We start from the raw sequence: 23945 nt of genomic DNA, 5'->3' as shown, positions 1-23945 counted from the left end.
CTGTATCCAGCACACAGAGTTCAGGTAGACCTTAGGAAAGTGTTGCAGCAAGACAGAGGGTTGCCACATTTTTTTTTTGACTGAAATTACATTCCTGCTGTCTCTCCACCCCTAGTGACGGCGGAGTCGCTGCAGAAGTCGCTCCAGGAGGAGGCAAAGACCATGTGGAGGCTCAACCATGAGAGGTTGTTGAAGTTGTACGCGGTCTGTCTGAAGTCACAACCGGTCTTCATTGTCACTGAATACATGAAAAATGGAACGTTGAAGAGATACCTGAGAGGTGAGCTCCTGGGGCTCCTGGGACTTGTGTGGACACCCTGGGGGGGGGGGGGGGGTCCACACAACTTGATGTTAAAAGGATATTTGTATAAGAGCCTTTTGAGAGCCGAATACTTTTGAGAGCCGAAATTCATCCCATTTTTGACAAATATCTGGCATTGGACTCTTTATATATTCTTCTTCTCTTATCTGTCTTTCCATATATTGTATTTCGTTCATTTCACATATCCATTCTGCTATATTTGGACTTTTATTTTCTTTCCAATTACGAGCTATTATTGTTCTAGTTGCTCATGTCATGTGGTGAAAAATATCCTTCTTATTGGTCTTTTATTGATTCTGGCATCAGAGATAATAATGAGGTATCTCAGAGGCGTTGCTAGGGGGGTGCGGTCCGCACCGGGTGACACCCGCTAGAGGGGTGACACCATCCCGTTTTTTTTATTATTTTTTTTAGCTGACATGCCCAGCCTGCCCTGTGCAATCCCAGCCTGCCCTGTACCACCGCAGCCTGCTCTGTGCCACCCCAGTCTGCCCTGTACCACCCCAGCCTGCCCTGTATCACCCAGCCTGCCCTGTACCACCCCAGCCTGCCCTGTACCACCCCAAACAGCCCTATACCACCCCAGCCTGCTCTGTACCCCCCCAAACAGCCCTGTACCACCCCAGCCTGATCTGTACCCCCCCAAACAGCCCTGTACCACCCCAGCCGGCCCTGTACCACCCAGCCTGCCCCACCCCAAACTTTCCCATGCCACCCCAACTTGCCCTGTGCCACCCTAACTTGCCCTGTACCACCCCAATCTGCCCTATGCCCCCATAACTTGCCCTATACCACCCCAACCTGCCCAATGCCACCCTAACTTGCCCTGTACCACCCCAACCTTTCCCACGCCATCCCAACTTGCCCTATGCCACCCTAACTTGCACTATACCACCCCAACCTGCCCTGTACCACCCTAACTTGCCCTATACCACCCCAAACTACCCTATATCACCCCAACATGCCCTATTCCACCTTAACCTGTCCTATACCACCCCACTACACCAACCTGCCACTATACCACTCTATACTACCCTAACCTGCCACTATACTGCCCTATACTTTCATTTACAGGGGCTGGTTTGGGGTGCGCCCCGTGCCCATGCGCTGCCTGCTTGGTGCTGGGCAGCCTAGACAGAGGGGGGGTGACACCATGTTTTACCGCACCGGGTGACACCAACCCTAGTGACGCCACTGAGGTATCTATATTTAGATTCCTATCTATTCCAGATATGTTTTTATATATCTCATACACTGGTGTAAATGAACCTTCAAACGATCAGTCTAGAGGAGTCACGCCTACCATGCCTAAGGGGTCATCCAAAAATGTTCCTGCATAAATGCAACCAGGATATCTACCAGAGATGAATGAAGTCAGGGCACTATTAAAATATAACTGCGTCACTTTAACTGACAACTGCACGGTCGTGCGACGTTGCACCCAAACAAAATTGACTTCCTTTTTTTCCCACAAATAGAGATTTTTTTTGGTGGTATTTGCTCACCTCTGCGGTTTTTATTTTTGGTGCTATAAACAAAAGAAGAGCGACAATTTTGAAAAAAACACAATGGGCCAGATCCACGTAGCGCATCGTAATTTTCGGCAGGCGTAGCGTATCCTAGTAACGCTACGCCGCCGCAACTTTGAGAGGCAAGTGCTGTATTCACAAAGCACTTGCCTCTAAAGTTACGGCGGCGTAGCGTAAATCTGCCGACGTAAGGGCGGGGAATTCAAATGATAAAGATGTGGGCGTGTTTTATGTAAATTTTACTTGACCCGATGTAAATGACGTTTTTTCTGAACGGTTAATTTGGAGCATGCGCACTGGGATACCCACACCGACGGCGCATGCTCCAAATTAACCTGCAACAAGCCAATGCTTTCGACGTGAACGTCACTCTACGCAAAGCCCTATTCGCGAACGTTTTACGCAAACGACGTACACGATGGAAAATACGACGCTGGCCCGACGTCCATACTTAACATTGAGTACGCCTCATATAGCAGGGGTAACATTACGCCGAAAAAAAAAGCCTTACGGAAACGACGTAAAAAATGCGCCGGCCGGACATACGTTTGTGGATTCGCGTATCTAGCTAATTTGCATACTCGACGCGGAAATCGACGGAAGCGCCACCTAGCGGCCAGCGTAAATATGCACCTAAGATCCGACGGCGTACTAAGACGTACGCCAGTCGGATCTAGCCCAGCTTCAGGCGTATCTTGTTTTGTGGATACAAAACAAAGATACGCCGGAGTAACCTAGCAGTTACGCCAGCGTAACTGCTTCGTGGATCTGGCCCAATATTTTTTTCTTTTTGATTTAATAAATATCACAATTAAAAAAAAAAAAAAACTTTTAGGCCATATTTTTGATTAAAGAAAAAATCGCGATAATCGTTTATTGATTTGTTTGCGCAAAAGTTATAGCGTCTACAAAATAGGGGATAGTTTTATTGCATTTTTTTTTTATTATGACCGTGACATTGCGACGAACATATCGGACACTTTTGACAAATTTTTCGGACCCTTCACATCTATACAGCAATTGGTGCTATAAAACTGGACTGATTACTGTGTAAATGTGACTGGCAGGGAAGGTGTTTACACTAGGGTGGGCGCTGAAGGGGTTAAATATGTTCCCTAGTGTGTGATTCTAACTGTAGGGGGAGGGGACTCACAAGGGGAGGAGACCAATCTGTGTTCCTCTGTACATCGGTCTCCTCACCTCCTGACAGGACCTGGATCTGTATGTTCACACACACAGATCCATGGTCCTGCCGTGATCGCGGGCAATCGCGGGTGCCCGGTGGACATCGCGGCCGCCAGGCACGCACACCAGGTCCCGAGCGATGGCGAGCGCCTCTAATGCCTCGTACACACGGGCAAACATGTCCGTTGAAAACGGTCCGCCGGACTGTTTTCAGCGGACATTCCCGCCCGGAGATTTCTGTATGATGGCTGTACACACCATCATACAGAAATCCGCGCGTACACGATACGCGGTGACGAGGCCGCGCCCTCGCCGCGACGAAGACGCGGCGACGTGCGCGGCCCTGGAAGTTCAATGCTTCCACGCATGCGTCAAAGTCATTCGACGCATGCGAGGGATGGCGGCCGCTCGGACATGTACGGTAAGTCTGTACAGATGACCGAACATGTCCGACGGACAGGATTCCAGTGGGCATGTTTCTAAACATGTTTAGAAACATTTGTCCGCTCGAAAACGGTCTGGCGGCAAATGTACGCTGGAATCCTGTCCGCTCGGCTGTACAGACGACCGAACATGTCTGCTGAAACTGGTCCGCGGACCAGTTTCAGCAGACATGTTCGGTCGTGTGTACGGGGCCTTAGACGGCCGGGAAGCCCAGGACGTCATATGACATCCACCCAGGATGGGAGATCCCATCTGTAGACGTCATATGACTATGGGCGGGATGTAGGGTGGCCACGTGTCCCGGATTGCCCGGGACAATCCCGCATTTTGCAGGTCTGTCCCGGGCACATACATTCCAGGACAATACAGTGTCCTGGAAAGAAACTGACACAGCCACCCCCCCCCCCCCCGGGCCAATTTGATGCCCATAAAAAAGGTCGCCACATCACCGCTTTACTCACTGACAGCACAATCCCGCCCCCTGCTTGTGATTGGAAAAATCATAAATCCCGCCTCTTGTGTCCAATCACTGTTGTGATTTGTTACAGCACAAGCTGATTTTTGGGAAGGGAGGGTGTCCCTGAATGGTAGTTTGGAAATGTGGTCACCCTAGCGGGATGTGAAGTGGTTAAATCGGATACAGGTTGAGGTGACACGTTGCCATTATGTTACATAGCTCACACGCTATTTCTCGCTAATCAACCAGACCTGTTCCTTCTGTGTCATCTATCACAATGACTTTTTCAGGGCTTTTTTTGCCACCAACCTACAATCCACAAATACAATGCATTCCGATCATTGCACCACAAGAATGCTGCACTTCACGTTTTCCCACCTTCAGGTGTTTCCACTTAGAGACACCAGAATACAAAAAAAAGAGAATGATAAAACAAAATATTAAATAGGCGACGTTTAAAAAATTCTATAGGTTGCATCTTTTGAGTTATGCCACGTACACACTCGGCAAAAACCATCAAGAAAAATGGCGGCAGAGCTTTTTTGCCGAGAAAAACGGTCGTGTGTGTATGTTTTTCGTCGAGAAAACTGTCGTGGATCTCGACGAGAAAAAAAGAGAACATGTTCTCTTTTTTCTCATCGGGAGTCTCAATTTTCTGGTTGTGGTTCTCGTCAGGCTGGTTTACGACGAGAAACACGTTCGTGTGTATGCTTGGAAACCCGCGCATACTCAGAATAAAGTATGAGACGGGAGCGCACCTTCGGTAAAAGTAGCGTTCGTAATGGAGATAGCACATTCGTCACGCTCACCAAACTTTTACTTAACATGCGCTAACATGAGATTAGCAAAAGGAGCCCCAAGGGTGGTGCCAGTGGAATCTAAGTTCCCCTTTATAGTGCCGTCGTACGTGGAATCTAAGTTCCCCTTTATAGTGCCGTCGTACGTGTTGTACGTCACCGCGTTTGAGAATGACGAGATTTTGTGTATGCAAGGAAAGCTTGACAAGAACCTCGTCGAGGAAAACAAAGGGTCGGATTCAGATAGGTTACGCGGATCTTTAGATCCGCGTAACCTATCTGATTTACGATCCGCCGCCGCAAGTTTTTGAGGCGAGTGCTTAATTCAGAAAGCACTTACCTCAAAACTTGCGGCGGCGTATCGTAAATCCCCGGCGGAATCCCCGCGCCGTTCCGCAAATTTTCCCAGCATGCATTGCTTCAAATGACGTCGCAAGGACGTCATTGGTTTCGGCGTTAACGTAAATTACGTCCGGCTGATTCGCGAACGACTTACGCAAACGACGTAAAAAATTCAAAAACTCGGCGCGGGAACGACGCCCATACTTAACATAGGATACGCCGCACTTACCCCTGCTATAGGGGTAACTTTCCGCCAGAAAAAGCCGAACGCAAACGACATTAAAAAAAAAACGGCCGGGCGGTCGTTCGTTTCTGAATCGGCGTAAATGCTCATTTGCATATTCGACACATTAAAGACACGGAATCGCCACTTAGCGGCCGGCCTGGAATTGCAGCCTAAGATCCGACGATGTAAGTCACTTACACCTGTCGGATCTAAGGGAGATCTATGCGGAACCTGATTCTATGAATCAGTCGCATAGATACGACCGGCAGGCCTTAGAGATACGACGGCGTATCAGGAGATACACCGTCGTATCTCCTATCTGAATCTGGCCCAAAGTTTCTTTTACGACGAGATTCTAGGACTAGAATTATTGCTCTCGCTCTAACGACCGCGGCAATACCTCACTTGTGCGGTTTGAACACCGTTTTCATATGCGGGCACTACTCACGTGTGCGTTTGCTTCTGCGTGTGAGCTCGTCGGGACGGGGCGCTTTAAAAAAAATATTTTGTTCTTATTGATTTTACTTGATTTTATTTATTTGTACACTGTTTTTAAAAAAAATGGGTCATTTTTATTCCTATTACAAGGAATGTAAACATCCCTTATAATAGAAAAGAGCATGACAGGTCCTCTTAAATATGAGACCTGGCGTCAAAAACACCTCACATCTCATATTTACACTAAAATGCAACAAATATTTAATAATAATAATTTTGTAATTTGAAAAAAATGACAACAAAAAAATGTGCCTTTAAGACGCATGGGCGGAAGTGACGTTTTGACGTCGCTTCTGCCCTTCTATGCTATGGAGACGGTGGTGGCCATCTTGCCCTCACTCGTATCCATGACACTCCTGACTGCTTGCTTCCTCCAGTCCAATCCTGACTGGTACACACACATGGAGATACCCCAGGGCAAGGTTAGATGAAGACTTGGCACACCACGGTCTTCAAGAGTGCCCTGTTACAGCTGACAGTCTCTCCTCTTGTCTTTTCCCTGCATCGTGCTGATCGACACACTGCCTCTGCTTGCTCTCTCCCACTGCCTCTCCATCTTGAATCCCTCCAACTGCTTCCTGTAGTGGGATCCCTCTAGGCCAGCTATCCTAAGCTCCAGCCTGAGGTAAAACCCCTCCCCGGCATGGGTCCCTCAAAAGACCACTGACAGCCTGTCCTCAGCACTGCTTCTCTATCTTCCAACCGACTCCCCTGCTGGCATGGCCCAAGTCTATTTAGGAGTAATCTCAGTCCCCCGCCAGTCCCACCAATAGGGGTTGGCTGAGGAACTAAAAATATTCAAGGCAACCACTCCTAACCAGCTCCCCCTAGTTCCAGAATATTCTCCAACATTCTAGAAACGAGGGAGGGGGGACCAGAGAGTTGCCAGGATGAGTCATCCAGCCCTGAACTCTAGTTATACGGACTCACCATGCTCCATGAGTCAGGATATAGTTTACCTACTCTTACTACTAGTAGCATGCACTAGAGGGTGCTACGCGGTAAACATCAATTATGCTGAATCAGGCATTCGAGGCAGTAGAGGCACTATTTAACTGGCATGTCCACACTAATGGGTAGATTCACGTAGGGGCGCCTAAAATTAGGACGGCCTAGCCTACTCTTTTTAGGCTACACCGCCGTAAATTATTTAGGTTAGAAGTGATTCTCAAACCACTTACCTTCAAATTTTCGGCGGCGTAGCCTAAAAAGAGTGGGCGTAAGCGCGCCTAATTCAAATGACTGGGAGGGGGGCGTGTAGTATGGAAATGAGGCTTGACCTCACGTTTTTTGACGTTTTTTACACTGCGCATGCGCCGGGCGACTACATTTCCCAGTGCGCATTGCGGCTAAGTATGCCGTATGGGCCTATTGATTTTGACGCGTACGTAAATGACGTAAATCCCGATTCGCGGACGACTTGCGCAAACGACGTAAAAAATTTGAACCTCGCGGCGGGAACGGCGGCCATACTTAACCTCCTGGGCGGTGTTCCCGAGTCTGACTCGGGGTGAGATTTTTGGGCTAGGATCGGTAACCCCGAGTCAGACTCGGGCTCGCCTCGCTGGATGTACAGGGAGTTTTACTTACCTTGTCCCTGGATCCAGCGATGCCACCGCGCTGTGTGAGCGAGCAGGACCTCGCTCGATTCACACAGTGCCTCCGTGTGACGCCGATCTCCGTTCCCTGCGACGTTACGACGCACGGGGACGGAGAACGGCGCCAAATTCAAAAAAGTAAACAAACACTATACATACAGTATACTGTAATCTTATAGATTACAGTACTGTATGTAAAAAAAACACACCCCCCTTGTCCCTAGTGGTCTGTCCTGTGTCATGCATGTCATTTTATATAATAAAAACGTTTCTTTCTCCTTGCAAACTGTAGATTGTCCATAGCAACCAAAAGTGTCCCTTTATGTCAAAAATAGTTTTAGATCAGCTAAAAAACAGCGATAATAAATTATAATCACTTGCAGAATTGTGCGATAGCGATTTGTGGGGAAATTCGTCATAAAAAAAAAAAAATAATGACAGCGACAATTCTGCAACTGAGCAAATTTCAGTGATTTTGATTTGATTACATTATTGAATAATTTTTATTATAATTATATTATTATTTGTTATAATTATTTATAATTATTTATTATATTATAATTTATAATTTTGTTTTTAAAAAAATGTCATACCCGGGATGCCTATTAGAATCTTGTTTGGTCAGATTTAAGTGAGTTATTTCTAAAAATGACAGACCTACAATATAAAACGCCAAATTTCCTTGCAAATAATGGTACCGCTTTCAGCATGTTTTTTCTGACAGAATCATACCGCCAGGGAGGTTAACATTGTTATTCCACCTCATAGGTGGAATAACTTGAGGCGGCCTATCGTGTACGGAAACGACGTAATGTGACGGTGTAGGCCCGGCGTACGCTCGTGAATCGTCGTGAATCGTCGTATCCCCTCATTTACATAATCTAGGCCGGCCGCAATGTAAGCGCCACCTAGCGGTAAGCCAATACATTGCAATCTAAGATATGACGGCGCAAGCTGTCCTATCTTAGATATGTTTAAGTGTATCTCTGTTAGAGAATACACTTAAACATAGGTCGGCTTAGATTCAGAGTTAGGTCGGCTTATCTGTAGATAAGCCGGCCTAACTCTTTGTGAATCTACCTATAAAAGTCAAAAAAACACACTAAAACTCCCCCAGTTTTGCTGTTCATAAAGGTAGCTTGCACATTGTTGATACTAGGGTATAGCTCCCCGTATATTCCTGTATTATGCACCATGCTTTTATGACCACTCATCAGTGGCAGCTGGTGCTCAATATTGTGGGGAGGGGGGTGGCAAACAAACGCCCCCCCCCCCCCCCCGCAGGAGATGGACGGGAAGGCTGCGACGCATCTGGAGAATTTGGAGGTCAAGTCAACACCTCAAACTTATTCTTGTGCTCCTCAAACCATTATTGAACCATTTTTGCAGTGCGACAGGATGCATTATGCTGCTGAAAGAGGCCACTGCCATCAGGCAATACCGTTTCCATGAAGGGGCCAGCAACAATGTTTAGGTAGGTTGTACATGTAAAGTAACATCCACATGAATTTTCAGGACCCAAGGTTTCCCAGCAGAACATTGCCCAAGCACACTGCCTTCACTGGCCTGCTTCCCATACCTGGTGACATCTCTTCCTCAGGTAGGTAACGCACACACCCCCCGGCCGTCACATGATGTAACAGAAAATGAAGTTCATCAGACCAGGCCACCTTCTTCCATTGCTCCATGGTCCAGTTCTGATGCCCATCATAAGGGCTTTTGTCTGTGGACATGGGTCAGCATCAGGGTCGTCTTTAAGGCTGGGCAAAAGGGGCAGCTTGCCTGGGCCCTGTCATTGTTACGGGGCCCAAAGAAGCTGCCTCATACTTGCCAACTATCCCAGTTTAAATTCCCTTGTCCTTTGAAGTTTTAGTCCTTTGCTGTGTCCTGATGTCTCAGTGTGAAGTTCTGCTCCCAATGCTGCCCAGCTCTGCCCTATTGTTGTGTACAGATGACTCATCTGCAGACATTGGGCCGGATTCAGAAACGATTTACGGCAGGGTATCTCCAGATACGCCGCCGTAATTTAAAATGTGCACCGTCGCATCTTTACGCCTATTCAGAAAGGCATTTACGTTTGTTTTTCTCCAAGATACGACTGACGTAAGTCTCTTACGCCGTCGTATCTTAGGTGCATATTTACGCTGGCCGCTAGGGGCGATTCCGTATATTTCCACGTCGAATATGCAAATTAGGTAAATACGCCGATTCAGAAACGTACTTGCGCCCGTCAGATTTAGCTACGCCGTTTACGTAAGGCGTCAGCCCGGCGTAACTTTACCCCTCATAAAGCAGGGGTAAGTCATGTTAAGGTATGGACGTCGGAAGCATCGGAACAGCGTCGTATTTTACGTCGTTTGCGTAAGTCGTACGTGAATGGGGCTGGGCGTAAGTTACGTTCACGTCGACTAAGCATTGAGCCGACGTATCTTGGGGAGTATTTGCGATGTGACTGTGAGCATGCGCGCGCATGCGTCGTTCGTTCGGCCCCTCATTTGCATGGGGTCAAGGTTCATTTTAATAAAACACGCCCACTGCCAACCTACTTTGAATTACGCGAGCTTACGCCGGCCCATATACGCTATGCCGCCGTAACTAAGGACACAAATTGTTTCTGAATACGGTACTCGCTTGACTTAGTTACGGCGGCGTGGCGCATATGAGATGCGCTACGCCCGCAGAAAGATACGCAATTCTTTCTGAATCCGCGGCCCCCTGTGTTTACATGTAAATAACCTACATTCATATTTAAATAACGGGAGCATTCATATGTAAATAGCTGAGGCCGACGGCATTCATATGTAAATAAAGGCGGCATTCATATGTATATCATGCCCCTCTACAGTAAAGAGAGGATGTGCTGTAACCTCTAGCAACCAATCAGTGAGCAGTATTACTGTACAGTAATCTCTAGCAATCAATCAACAAGAAGAAATCAGGTGCTGTAACCTCTAGCAACTAATCAGTGAGCCGTAATGTGTGCTGTAACCTCTGGCAACCGGTCAGTAAGTGGTAACGATATTCTGGAACCTCTGGCAACCAATCACAATCACTGCCTGATCTGATACAGTAAACTGATTTTAAGCCTAGCTGATATTTATTGTATGTTTTAGAGCAGGTGGAGAGCAAAATTGCATGGGGGGGGCCCCAAGAATTTTTTTTGCCCAGGGTCCAATCAACATTAACCCCTTCCATACCGCGCCATAGGGAAATGACGGCGGCAGGAACCCATCGCCGATCCGGGTGGACGTCATATGACGTCCTGTGTTCCCGGCGATCTAGGGCACGCGCCCGCGGCAGCGCTCGTGACCCAGCGCGGGTGCCCGCGATTGCCGCCGGGCACCCGCGATTGCCGGTAATCACGGCAGGAGTGTGGATCTGTGTGTGTAAACACACAGATCCACCTCCTGTCAGCGGTGAGGAGACCAATGTGTGTTCCCAGTACAGAGGAACACACATCGGTCTCCTCCCCTTGTGATTCCCCTCCCCCTTACAGTTAGAACACACCTTAGGTAACATATTAACCCCTTCAGCGCCCCCTAGTGGTTAACCCCTTCTCTGCCAGTCACATTTACACAGTAATCAATGCATATTTATAGCATTAATCGCTGTATAAATGTGAATGGTCCCAAAAACGTGTCAAAAGTGTCCGATGTGTTCGCCGCAATGTCACGGTCACAGTAAAAAAATCGCAAATCGCCGCCAATACTAGTAAAAAAAAAAAAAAAATCCATAAATCTATCACCTATTTTGTAGACGCTATAACTTTTGCGCAAACCAATCAATATACGACTATTGCAATTTCTTTTTACCAAAAATATGTAGAAGAATACGTATCGGCCTAAACTGAGGAAAAAATATGTTTTTTTTTTTTTTTATTGTGATATTTATTAAATAAAAAAGTAAAAAATATTGGCCCAGATTCAGGTAGAATTGCGCGATATTTGCGGGGGAGCAGGGCAACGATTTTGCCCTGCGCCCCCACAAATATTTTGCGCTGCCCTCGATTCACGGAGCAGTAGCTCCGTGAATTGCGAGGGCGCGCCGGCAAATTTGCCCGGCGTAAGCGCGCGCAAGTTAAATGATCCCGCCGGGGGCAGGAAACATTTAAATTAGGCGCGCTCCCGCGCCGAGCGTACAGCGCATGCTCCGTTGGGAACGTCATTTGCTTCAAAGTGAACGTGAATGGCGTCCAGCGCCATTCACGAAGCATTTACGCAAACGACGTGAAATTCACATTTCACGTCGCGGGAGCGGCGGCTATACTTTAGCATTGGCTGCCCCTACTATTAGAAGGGGCAGCCTTGCGCTAAAGTTGCCGTACGGAAACACCGTACCTGGCTTGCGCGGGGCCCGCGCAAGCTTGTGAATCAGTGGTAGTATGCAATTTGCATACTACACGCTGATCACAATGGGAGCGCCCCCTAGCGGCAAGCACAAGAATGCAGCCTAAAATCTGCGAGGCATAAGTGCCTTATGCCGCGCAGATTTTAGGCTGCAGTCGGTGCAACGAGGTTCCTGAATCAGGAGCATTCGTAACGCCGGAGCAAGTAAGCAATTGCGCCGTGTAACTTATGGTTACACGGGCGCAATTGCTTCTTGAATCTGGGCCATTGTGTTTTTTTTTAAATTGTCGCTCTTCTTTTGTTTATAGCGCAAAAAATAAAAACCGCAGAGATAATCAAATACCACCAAACGAAAGCTCTATTTGTGGGGGGGGGGGGGGGGGGGGGGGGGGGAAACATAAAGATTTAGTTTGGGTACAGTGTTGCATGACCACGCAATTGTCATTCAAAGTGCGACAGCGCTGAAAACTAAAAATTGGTCTGGGCAGGAAGGGGGTGAAAATGCCCTGTATGGAAGGGGTTAAAGACGGCCCTGGTCAGCATAGAACCCTGACCAAACTGCGAAGCCCCATACACGACAAATTGCAATGCCAATTTATTTCTGCTTTCAACGTCATGGGCAATATGTTCACTTGTCGCCCAATATATCCCACCCACTTTTAGATGCCATTGCAATGAGATAATCACTTTACCTGCTGTCAGTGGTCCGAATATTATGGCTAATGGTTATGATCGTTGAAGTAAAGTTTAGTACATCTGGGGTATAACTCCCAGCTACCATTCTCTTTTCTTTTTAGATCCGTCACAAACAGTAAAACACATATCAATATCTTCATCCTCCATCTCTTTTTTCTTGGCAGATCACCAGAAGCTCAGGGATTTGGAGTTTCATCAGCTGGTGGATTTTGCAGTGCAGGTAAGCACACTATCAGCACAGGGATGGTGGGAACCCCTCATAATGGGGCACAGCAGGTGTACAGACCCGGGAACTCAGCACAGGGATGGTGGGAGCCCCTCATAATGGGCACAGCAGGTGTACAGACCCGGGAACTCAGCACTGGGATGGTGGGAACCCCTCATAATGGGCACAGCAGGTGTACAGACCCAGGAACTCAGCACAGGGATGGTGGGAACCCCTATAATGGGCACAGCAGGTGTACAGACCTGGGAACTCAGCACTGGGATGGTGGGAACCCCTCATAATGGGCACATCAGGTGTACCGACCCGGGAACTCAGCACAGGGATGGTGGGAACCCCTCATAATGGGCACAGCAGGTGTACAGACCCAGGAAATCAGCACAGGGATGGTGGAAACTCCTCATAATGGGCACAGCAGGTGTACAGACCCAGGAAATCAGCACAGGGATGGTGGGAACCCCTCATAATGGGCACAGCAGGTGTACAGACCCAGGAACTCAGCACAGGGATGGTGGGAACCCCTATAATGGGCACAGCAGGTGTACAGACCTGGGAACTCAGCACTGGGATGGTGGGAACCCCTCATAATGGGCACAGCAGGTGTACAGACCCAGGAACTCAGCACAGGGATGGTGGGAACCCCTATAATGGGCACAGCAGGTGTACAGACCTGGGAACTCAGCACTGGGATGGTGGGAACCCCTCATAATGGGCACATCAGGTGTACCGACCCGGGAACTCAGCACAGGGATGGTGGGAACCCCTCATAATGGGCACAGCAGGTGTACAGACCCAGGAAATCAGCACAGGGATGGTGGAAACTCCTCATAATGGGCACAGCAGGTGTACAGACCCAGGAAATCAGCACAGGGATGGTGGGAACCCCTCATAATGGGCACAGCAGGAGTACAGACCCAGGAACTCAGTACAGTGATGGTGGGAACCCCTCATAATGGGCACAGCAGGAGTACAGACCCAGGAACTCAGCACAGGGATGGTGGGAACCCCTATAATGGGCACAGCAGGAGTACAGACCCAGGAACTCAGTGCAAAGATGGTGAGAACCTCTCATAATGGACGCAGAGAATGTGCAGACCTGGGGATGATGGGAACTCCCTTAACCACTTACGGACCGCCTAACGCCGATATACGTCGGCAGAATGGCACGGCTGGGCACAATCACGTACCTGTACGTGATTGTTAAAGGGGTGGTTCACCCTAAAAACAACTTTTTTTTATTACAATGGCCCCCCACATTACAATACGATTAAGGCTATTATTATTTTTTTGAAGCTGTACATACCTTTGTACAGCATATTCACCCGTTGCGAGTCCCACGGGAGTGGGCGTTCCTCACATGTCTGTGATTGACATTTTGACCAAAAACGAGCTCCCCCCGTCGCGTAAGCCGCGTCACGATTGGCGATAGGAGCCGAACAGCGATGCGCATGCGCAGTATAGCGCCGACTCGCCGTTCGGCTCCTTTCGCCAACCGTGACGCGGCTTACGCGACGGGGGGGAGCTGGTTTTTGGTCAAAATGTCAATCACAGACATGTGAGGAACGCCCACTCCCGCGACGTGCCCGCGACCCGGTCCGAAGCTCCGTGACCGCGGCACCCGCGGACCCGATGGCCGCCAGAGTCCCGCGATCGGTCCTCCAGAGCTGAAGAACGGGGAGAGGTGAGTGTAAACACACCTTCACTGTTCTTCACTGTGGCGCTGTCATTGATCGTCTGTTCCCTGTTATAGGGAAAGACGATTAATGACGTCACACGTCCAGCCCCGCCCCCTACAGTTAGAAACACATATGAGGTCACACTTAACCCCTTCGGCCCCCCTAGTGAATAACTCCCAAACTGCAATTGTCATTTTCACAGTAAACAATGCATTTTTATAGCACTTTTTGCTGTAAAAATGGCAATGGTCCCAAAAATGTGTCAAAATTGTCCGATCTGTCCGCCATAATGTCGCAGTCATGAAAAAAAAAATCGCTGATCGCCGCCATTAGTAGTAAAAAAATAATTAATAAAAATGCAATAAAACTATCCCCTATTTTGTAAACGCTATAAATTTTGCGCAAACCAATCGATAAACGCTTATTGCGATTTTTTTTAATGCTGGTGAATCCATGAATAATCCAACCTACCGACAGTGGGCAAGATTCACAGAAGAGATACGACGGCGTTTCTCTGAAACGCCGTCGTATCTCTCAGAGTATCTATGCGACTGATTCATAGAATCAGTTCCGCATAGATAGCCCTAAGATCCGACAGGTGTAATTGTCTTACACCGTCGGATCTTAGGATGCAGTACCTCGGCCGCCGCTGGGTGGAGTTTGCGTCGTATTCCAGCGTCGGGTATGCAAATTAGGTTTTACGGCGATCCACAACGTTTTTTTGCGTTCGTTACGTCGTTGCTAGTCTAGTTTCCCGTCGCAAAGTTAGTCGTCGTTTTACCTGCCCTAACTTTACACAGCCTATGTTAAAGTATGGCCGTCGTTCCCGCGTCGAATTTCAATTTTTTTTTCTTGCGTAAGACGTCCGGGAATACGAAAGTACGCTACGCATGTCGCCGTTCGAAAAAATGACGTCACTTCGTGCAAAGCACGGCGGGAATTTCAAAACGGAGCAAGCGCAGTAGGTCCGGCGCGGGAGCGCGTCTAATTTAAATGGCACACGCCCCTTTGAATTACGCGGGCTTACGCAAGTGCTTGGTGAATCAGGCACTTGCGATGAAAACTTACGGCAGGGTAACGTATATACGAATCGTTACGCCGCCGCGATTCTACGTGAATCTGGCCCTATATACTCAAGTATAAGCCGACCCGAATATAAGACGAGGCACCTAATTTTACCACAAAAAAATGGGAAAATGTATTGACTCGAGTATAAGCCTAGGATGAGAAACGCAGCGGCTACTGTAAGTGGAAAAGAGAGCCAACAATGCTCATCTGCAGCCTCACTGTGCCCATTTGCAACCTCACTGAGCCTCACTGTGTCCATTTTCAGCTTCACTGTGTCCATTTGCATGCCTCAGCCTCTCTCCATTTGCAGCTGTCCATTTGCAGCTTCACTGTGCCCATTTGCAGCCTCACTGTGCCCATTTGCATGCCTCAGCCTCTCTGTGCCCATCTGCATGCCTCACTGTGTCCATCTGCATGCCTCACTGTGCCCATCTCTCCGCCTCATGTACCAGATCTACCGGCGCTGTGACATGCAGTCTAGTCAGCGGCTGTCCAGCGTAACAAAGCCCTGCTTCCTCCTCGTCCGTGACGGAACACTGACTCAGTTTCCCAGCAGTGAGTCAGTGTTCAGCCTATCACAGATGAGGAGAAGGCGGTGCTTTGTTACACTGGACGGCCACCAACTAGACTGCATGTCACAGCGCCGGGAGATCCCAAGGCTGCAGATGGGCACAGTGAGGCAGGGAGACTCGAGTATAAGCCATGGGGGGCTTTTTCAGCACAGAAAAATGTGCTGGAAAACTCAAGTATATACGGTATATGGGACCTGGATCATCACGACGAATCTAGATAGACTGGTTGATTATTAACTGTAATGTTTTGCTATAGGATGAAAATTGCATTTTTTTATATACAAAGTGCAGCCAATCAAATTTCACCTTTTTTATCACCTTACCTTAGTAACCTAAATATAGGTTATTGCGTCTTTGCATGACCTTAGTGAATAACAGGAATATGTGATCATAGTTTCCCGAACTCCTCTCCCCAGATCTCACAGGGAATGGACTACATGGAGCAAATAGGATGCGTGCACCGAGATCTGCGCTCCGAGAACATCCTCCTGTCTGCCATGATGTCCTGTAAGATTGGAGACTTTGGATTGGCCCGTTTTATGGAGAGCTCTTCCATCGCTGTCTCTGCAGGTGACTGAACTTACACTCAACCTAAAATAGTTTTCTCTTTTTCTGGCCTGGATTTTTTTTTTAAGGCATACCAAGGAATAAAATAACGAATGATGGTTATGAAATGGGGTCTTGGGTGTCCACTAGCGGGGGAAAAAAAAGCTTGACTGAAACCTACCCTTGTCCCCAGCTGCACCCCACTGGCTACCCTTATCCTCAACCTAAAATAGTTTTCTCTTTTTCTGGCCTGGATTTTTTTTTTAAAAGCATACCAAGGAATAAAATAACGAATGATGGTTATGAAATGGGGTCTTGGGTGTCCACTAGCGGGGGAAAAACAAGCTTGACTGAAACCTACCCTTGTCCCAAGCTGCACCCCACTGGCTCGAGAACTGGTTCAGGTTTGACCATGTCTGTCTTCCCAAGGAACCAAGCCTCCAACACCACTCACATTAATGCCACCAGATGGGCTCCCCACCCATATCACCTTTCCACTGTCCCCCAAAGACCTGCCAAGCTGCCATGACATTCACATGCAAATCCATATCTGTTGTCAACTAGTAAACGGGGTGGGTGGGATGACTTTTTTCCATGTGGACCTTCTGGAATGAATTCCCAGATAACTATAACCCATATCCCTGCAGCTTCTCCCACTACCTGGCCCTCGTCCTCCAATCATGTAAGGCCTATTGTATCTACACTAGTATCTACTTTTTGGGGACTACCTCTCACCCCAGCAGTGAAGACCCTCCTCCATTAATATTCTTCTACTAGATATATTTTAAATTCTGTTATCTGCTCTCCATCCATATTTTGTTCTGTATATTGCAGCCCATTCATAAAATGTGGGAAACAGTATAGAATCTGCAGTATCATACATAGTTGGTGAGTAGGGATGAGCCGAACACCCCCCTGTTCGGTTCGCACCAGAACTTGCGAACACACCAAATGTTCGTGTGAACTTTAGAACCCCGTTAAAGTCTATGGGACTCGAACATTTGAAATCTAAAGTGCTGATTTTAAAGGCTAATATGCAAGTTATTGTCATAAAAAGTGTTTGGGGACCTGAGTCCTGCTCCAGGGGACATGTATCAATGCAAAAAAAAGTTTTAAAAAACGCTGTTTTTTCGGGAGCAGTGAATTTAATAATGCTAAAAGTGAAACAATAAACGTGAAATATTACTTTAAATTTCGTACCTAGGGGGGGGTGTAAAGTTAGTATGTGAAATAGCGCATGTTTCAAGTACAGTACTTAGAACTGTCTCTGCACAACGTGTCATTTTTGAAAGGAAAAAAAGTCTTTTAAAACCGAATTCATTCATAAAAAAATAAAAAATAAAATAAAAATAAAGCGTGGGGGTCCCCCCAAATTCCATTACCAGGCCCTTCAGGTCTGGAATGGATATTAAGGGGAACCCCCACCGTCAATTAAAAAAAAATTATGTGGGGTCCCCCCCAAATATCCATTCCAGACCCTTCAGGTCTGGTGTGGATTTTAAGGGGAACTCCACCCCAAATAAAAAAAAATGGCGTGGAGTTCCACCAAAAATTCACACCAGACCCCTTATCCGAGCATGTTAACCTGGCCGGCCGCAGAAAAGAGGGGGGGACAGAGTGCGGCCCCCCCCTCTCCTGAACCGTACCAGGCCACATGCCCTCAACATGGGGAGGATGTCCCCATGTTGATGGGGACAAGGGCCTCATCCCCACAACCCTTGCCCAGTGGTTGTGGGGGTCTGCGGGCGGGGGGCTTATCAGAATCTGGAAGACCCCTTTAACAAAGGGGACCCCCAGATCCTGCCCCCCCTATGTGAATTGGTAATAGGGTACATTGTACCCCTACCATTTCACAAAGGAAGTGTAAATAGTTGGAAAAAACACACACACACACACACACACACACACACCGTAGAAAAAAGTCCCCTCTGACGCACCCTCTGCTACGTCACTGTGGAAGCCCAGTCTTCCCCCTTGCTGGGCTTCCCCAGTGACATAGCAGAGGGTGCGGGGTCACGTGACGGGTGGCCCCCGCCTCCCCTATATAAGAAATGTCACAGCTTCATCCACGTCATTCACTGGGCTGTGTCCAGCGAGAGAGGAGGTCGGAGTGGCTGCGCTCTGGATGGACGGATCTTCTACAGACAACGTTGGAGTAGGAAGCCGGGACCGAGTGTGGATTACCACCGCTGGATTTTTTTTTTCTTTTTATTTTATTAATAAAGGACTTTTTTCTACGGTGTGTGTGTGTTTTTTTTTCAACTATTTACACTTCCTTCGTGAAATAATAGGGGTACAATGTACCCCATTACCAATTCACATAGGGGGGGGCAGGATCTGGGGGTCACTAATAACTCTTGGGTCTAGGTTCACCCTGTGCCCCTTTTGGGCATAGGGTGACTGATAACTGATATCTCGGATTACATGAGATGGGACATTAATGATAATTCATATATTGCAGGATATCTTGAGATATTACAAATTGTTAAAGTCTGACTCCAAATGAAGTGCTTTCATTCAATGGGGGGGGACACATGCCTTTGAGGTGTTAATTGGGTCTGCTCCAAGACCTTTCATTATGTATGCTAATAACACTGTTTGTGTGAAGATGCTATTGATGATAGATATGTGTTGTGAGTTAGCAGTCTAAAGGTCAGATGTCTTCTTTCAGGGGTAGGGAATTAGCATGTCAATTAAGTTTAGTAAAGGAATGTGTCAAAGTCTATTGATGATACCATGTGATAGGAATAACAGGTGAGGGGAACTTGTCAAGGTGTAATAATTAACCCCTCTAAATGCGGAGATGGGACGTCTAGGGGATGACTAATTAATCAACTCAACTGAATGTCATTGTCTAAGAGAGTGTGTATTGAAGTGTCGTGTGGGTGGAGTTGAATCATTGTTCACTTGGGTTCTAAAACTGGGATTTCTGTACGATGGCTGTACTAACCATCGTACAGAAATCCGCGCGTAAACAATACGCGGGGCGTGTCCGTGGTGTCGCCGCGACGATGACGCGGTGTCGCCGGCGACGTGGGCGGGCCTGCCAGTTAAATGCTTCCACGCATGCGTCGAAGTCATTTGATGCATGCGAGGGATGGCGGGCGCTCGGACATGTACGGTAGGTCTGTACAGACGACCGAACATGTCCGAGCGGGGCAGGATTTCAGCGGACTGTTTTAAAACAAGTCCAGGAATATTTGTCCGCTGGGAAAAGGCCCGGCGGGCAAATGTTTGCTGGAATCCTGCACGATCGGGCCTACACACGACCGAACATGTCTGCTGAAACTGGCCCGCAGACCAGTTTCAGCAGACATGTTTGGTCGTCTGTACGGGGCCTAAGAGAGCATACCATTAAAGATTCATTCATACATTTTGAAACCAGAGAACAGAGCTGTGCGTGTCTCGTTATTCTGGGAAATGAGGTGGATCGTGTCTGCTAGATTGTGGAGTGTCAGATAAGCTGTCGTGGTAATAAAAATGTATCAATATAATTATTAGTAGTGTCATACAACATTCGAATTCTTCTATAGCTTGTAGGCGGAACATTCGACCGGAAATTTACGATTGCGGCGTCGTACAGTTTAGCTGCTTCGTCGAATCTTCTTAGAACATTCAACAGACACCATAAGCAATGACAGATCCGACCCTAATTAATTCGGATTTTCGGACGAATGCTTTTTAAACTAAACAAAATTAATAAAAACGAATTTCGGGAGTAACTAAATAAATTTATTTTTCAGACGAAAACAAAATTCCGAAACAAAATATTTCAGTGTGCACATGTCTAGTGGTCATTCAGGTGTTTATCTAATAGTTTCTTGAAACCATCAATGCCTTCTGCTGAGACCACTGCCTGTGGAAGGGAATTCCACATCCTTGCCGCTCTTACAGTAAAGAATCCTCTATGTAGTTTAAGGTTAAACCTCTTTTCTTCCCATTTTAATGAGTGGCCACCTGTCTTGTTAAACTTCCTTTCCATGAAAAAGTTTTATCCCTATTATACCAGTTCGGTATTTGTAGATTGAAATCATATCCCCTCTCAAGCGTCTCTTCTACAGAGAGAATAAGTTCAGTGCTTGCATCCTTTCTTCATAACTAATATCCTCCAGACACTTTATTAGCTTTGTTGCCCTTCTTTGTACTCGCTCCATTTCCAGTACATTCTCCCTGAGGACTGGTGCCCAGAACTGGACAGCATACTCCAGGAGCGGCCGGACCAGAGTCTTGTAGAGTGGGAGAATTATCATTTTATCTCTGGAGTTCATCCCCTTTTTAATGCATGCCAATATTCTGTTTGCTTTGTTAGCAGAAGCTTGGCAGTTGGCATTGCATGCCATTGCTGAGCCTATCATCTACTAGGACACCCAGGTCCTTTTCCATCCTAGATTCCCCCAGAGGTTCTCCCCCCAGTGTATAAATTGCATTCCTATTTTTGCTGCCCAAATGCATTATTTTAAATTTTTCTACATTTTCTCTTTGATTATCTTTTTTTTCCTCACACACAACTCATCTTTCATAGAATTCCACCGGTTTATGAGTCCTAAAGCTGACAGATCGCTAAGCACTAGACATGTGCAATTTGTATCGTTAGGAATTGAAATTTCAGACACAATTTTTGTTATTCGGAAAATGAGATTTATTATAATTTCTGAATCACGATAGTAACGGATTTCAAAGAATCTGAAAAAAAATGAAAACGAAATAAGGAATTTGAAAAAGATGTATTGGATTTTTTTTTAAATTAATTTAAAAATTAATTTGAAAATTAATTTGAATTCGAAATGGAAACCTATTACAATCAATACAGTAAGATACCGGGTTTCCCCGAAAATAAGTCCGGGTCTTATATTAATTTTGGCAACAAAAAACACAGTAGGGCTTATTTTCGGGGTAGGTCTTTCCATGTAATGTGATGTCTTTTCTCCCCCTCTTCCTCCCTGCCTGACAGAAATCCACAGTGTGAACTGAGTTAAAATGCTTGTAAATTCCTATAATCCACTCTATTACAGTATTATATAATGTACAATGTGTGTGTTTCTGTAATATAGTTGTGCCAAATACTTTCGTTATAGCGCCGCTTTGCGCTTCTGTGACCCACCGTAGCTCTCTTCCCTTCAATTATATTACAGAAACACACTCATTGTACATTATATAATACTGTAATAGAGTGGATTATAGAATTGTTCAAGCATTTTAAACTAGGACTTATTTTCGGGGTAGGGCTTATATTGCAACCCTCCTGGAAAATAACACTAGGTCTTATTTTCGGGGAAACATGGTATAAAAGTGAAATAGGATGATAATAATAAAAAAAGAATAGAATATAAATAGTTAGGATCAATTAGAATAGAATAGAACGAATATAGCCGTCTTCTGAAATTCTAATCAACTCTAATCGAATCAATTCTAATTCCGAAAGGAATTTCGAAAATACAAAACAAATTTTGAGAAGAAATCATTCTAATATAATGAATATGATGAAACAAAATTATTAAAATAACAAATGGATCCGAAATTAAACAAAACCAGTTTTTCCATGCTACATATGTCTAAGCACGTTTACTAAGCACATTGCTGAGGGAGGATTTTTTTAAACTTTAGGTAAATGTATAGATGAGTGTATTGCAGCTCTGGGACAATGGAATAGGAAATTTTCTGTTTAGATTTCTCCAACGAAGTTTGCTAACTGGTTTCTCATTCAAAGGTGCTCAGATTCCCATCAAGTGGACAGCCCCAGAGGTCTTCCAGCACCAGAAATACAGTAACAAGTCTGACGTCTGGTCCTTTGGGGTTCTGCTGGGAGAAATCATGACCTACGGCAAATTACCCTTTCCAGGTAAGGATCCCTGCCTTGTGTGAGATGGCTGGCTATGATGGGGGCAGTGACAAGGATGGAAGTCAATCCAATAGACAGCAGGAGCCTCTCAGTGATGCGCAGATTCTTGCACTGTCTGGTCTTCTCTACAGCTTCTGGTGATGCAGATGTTATGCTGCAGACACATAATAGCATGACTGCTCAAAAAGGACCAGTTCAGGTTATAAACTCATAGGCAGGTACGAGGTCAGGGTAGGTTGGAGGTAAGGGTGGGATGTTGGTTGGGGCAAGTTGATGGCAAGGATCTACTAGAGGTTAAGGAGAGCTTTGGGTCAGAATAGGTTGAAGGTCAAGGCAGGCTGGAGGTCAGGGCAGTATGAAGGTAAAAGTGTGATCGAAGTCAGGGTGTGCTGAAGGTAGGTTGGGCTGGAGGTCAGGGCAGGGTAAAGGTAAGTGTGGGTTGTAGATCATGGAGGGCTGGGGGTAAGGGTGGGCTGTTGGTTGGGGCAAGTTGAAGGTAAGGATCTACTAGAGGTTTAGGAGAGCTGGGGGTTAGAATAGGTTTAAGGTCAAGGCATGTAAAAAACAACAAAGAGTTTCCAGGCTCAACTTACCAACCAGCCAGCAACCAACCGAATTCACCTGTCTAACAGTGGGTTAAAAACAGGGGTTTAGTTGCACGCATTTGCAAATGCATTTGTAAGCTGCAGGCCCCGTCAAGGCTCCCTGTGTACTGCAGACCCTAACTCTAAAATAAGAAGAGTCTCCTCAGTGGAAGCACATATATGCTGATGGATAGATGAAGGGCAGATGACTGGAGGGAGCCCAACCCTCCTTAAAGGAGCAGGAACACACTAAACAACCAGCACATTGCACAAAGCCAGCAAAGGTGCTAGTGTGTTGCCTGACCACAATGACAACAATACAAAAAACACATTTTGAAGGACAAGGCAAGCTGGAGGTCAGGGCAGTTTAAAGGTAAAAGTGGGTTGGAGGTCAGGGTGTGCTGAAGGTAGGTTGGGCTGGAGGTCAAGGAAGGGTGAAGGTAAGTGTGTGTTGTAGATCATGGAGGGCTGGAGGTAAGGGTGGGCTGTTGGTTGGGGTAAATTGAAGGTATGGATCTACTAGAAGTTAAGGAGAGTTGGGATATTGGTTGGGGCAAATTGAAGATATGGATCTACTAGGGGTTAAGGAGAGCTGGGGATCAGAATAGATTGAAGGTCAAGGCAGGCTGGAGGTCAAGGCAGTTTGAAGGTAAAAGTGGGATCGAGGTCAGGGTGTGCTGAAGGTAGGTTGGGCTGGAGGTCAGGTCAGGGCAAGGTGAAGGTAAGTGCGGGTTGTAGATCATGGAGGACTGGAGGTAAAGGTGGGCTGTTGGTTGGGGCAAGTTGAAGGTATGGATCTACTAGAAGTTAAGGAGAGCAGACTTGAGGTCAGTGCAGTTTGGAGGTAAAAGTGAGTTGGAGGTCAGGGTGTGCTGAAGGTAAGTTGGGCTGGAGGTCAGGGCAGGGTGAAGGTAAGTGTGGGTTGTAGATCATGGAGGGCTGGAGGTAAGGGTGGGCTGTTGGTCAGAAGAAGGTTGAAAGTAAGGATCTACTAGAG

At 46.8% G+C, this 23945-nt stretch overlaps 1 protein-coding gene across 1 annotated transcript in view; it reads left to right on the top strand.

Moving 5' to 3' along the window:
* The window catches only part of LOC120935978 (tyrosine-protein kinase SRK3-like), a 69057-nt gene that overhangs the window by 39672 nt on the left and 5440 nt on the right, over positions 1-23945 (top strand). The window contains exons 5-8 of the mRNA XM_040348031.1: positions 116-280; positions 12605-12660; positions 16396-16549; positions 22233-22364. Of these exons, the coding sequence (XP_040203965.1) occupies positions 116-280; positions 12605-12660; positions 16396-16549; positions 22233-22364 (507 nt within the window). The remainder of the gene's footprint in view (positions 1-115; positions 281-12604; positions 12661-16395; positions 16550-22232; positions 22365-23945) is intronic.

The sequence above is a fragment of the Rana temporaria genome, chromosome 4 (assembly GCF_905171775.1).
Source record: "Rana temporaria chromosome 4, aRanTem1.1, whole genome shotgun sequence".
Lineage (NCBI taxonomy): Eukaryota > Metazoa > Chordata > Amphibia > Anura > Ranidae > Rana > Rana temporaria.
This window is presented reverse-complemented; position numbering and strand designations above follow the sequence as displayed.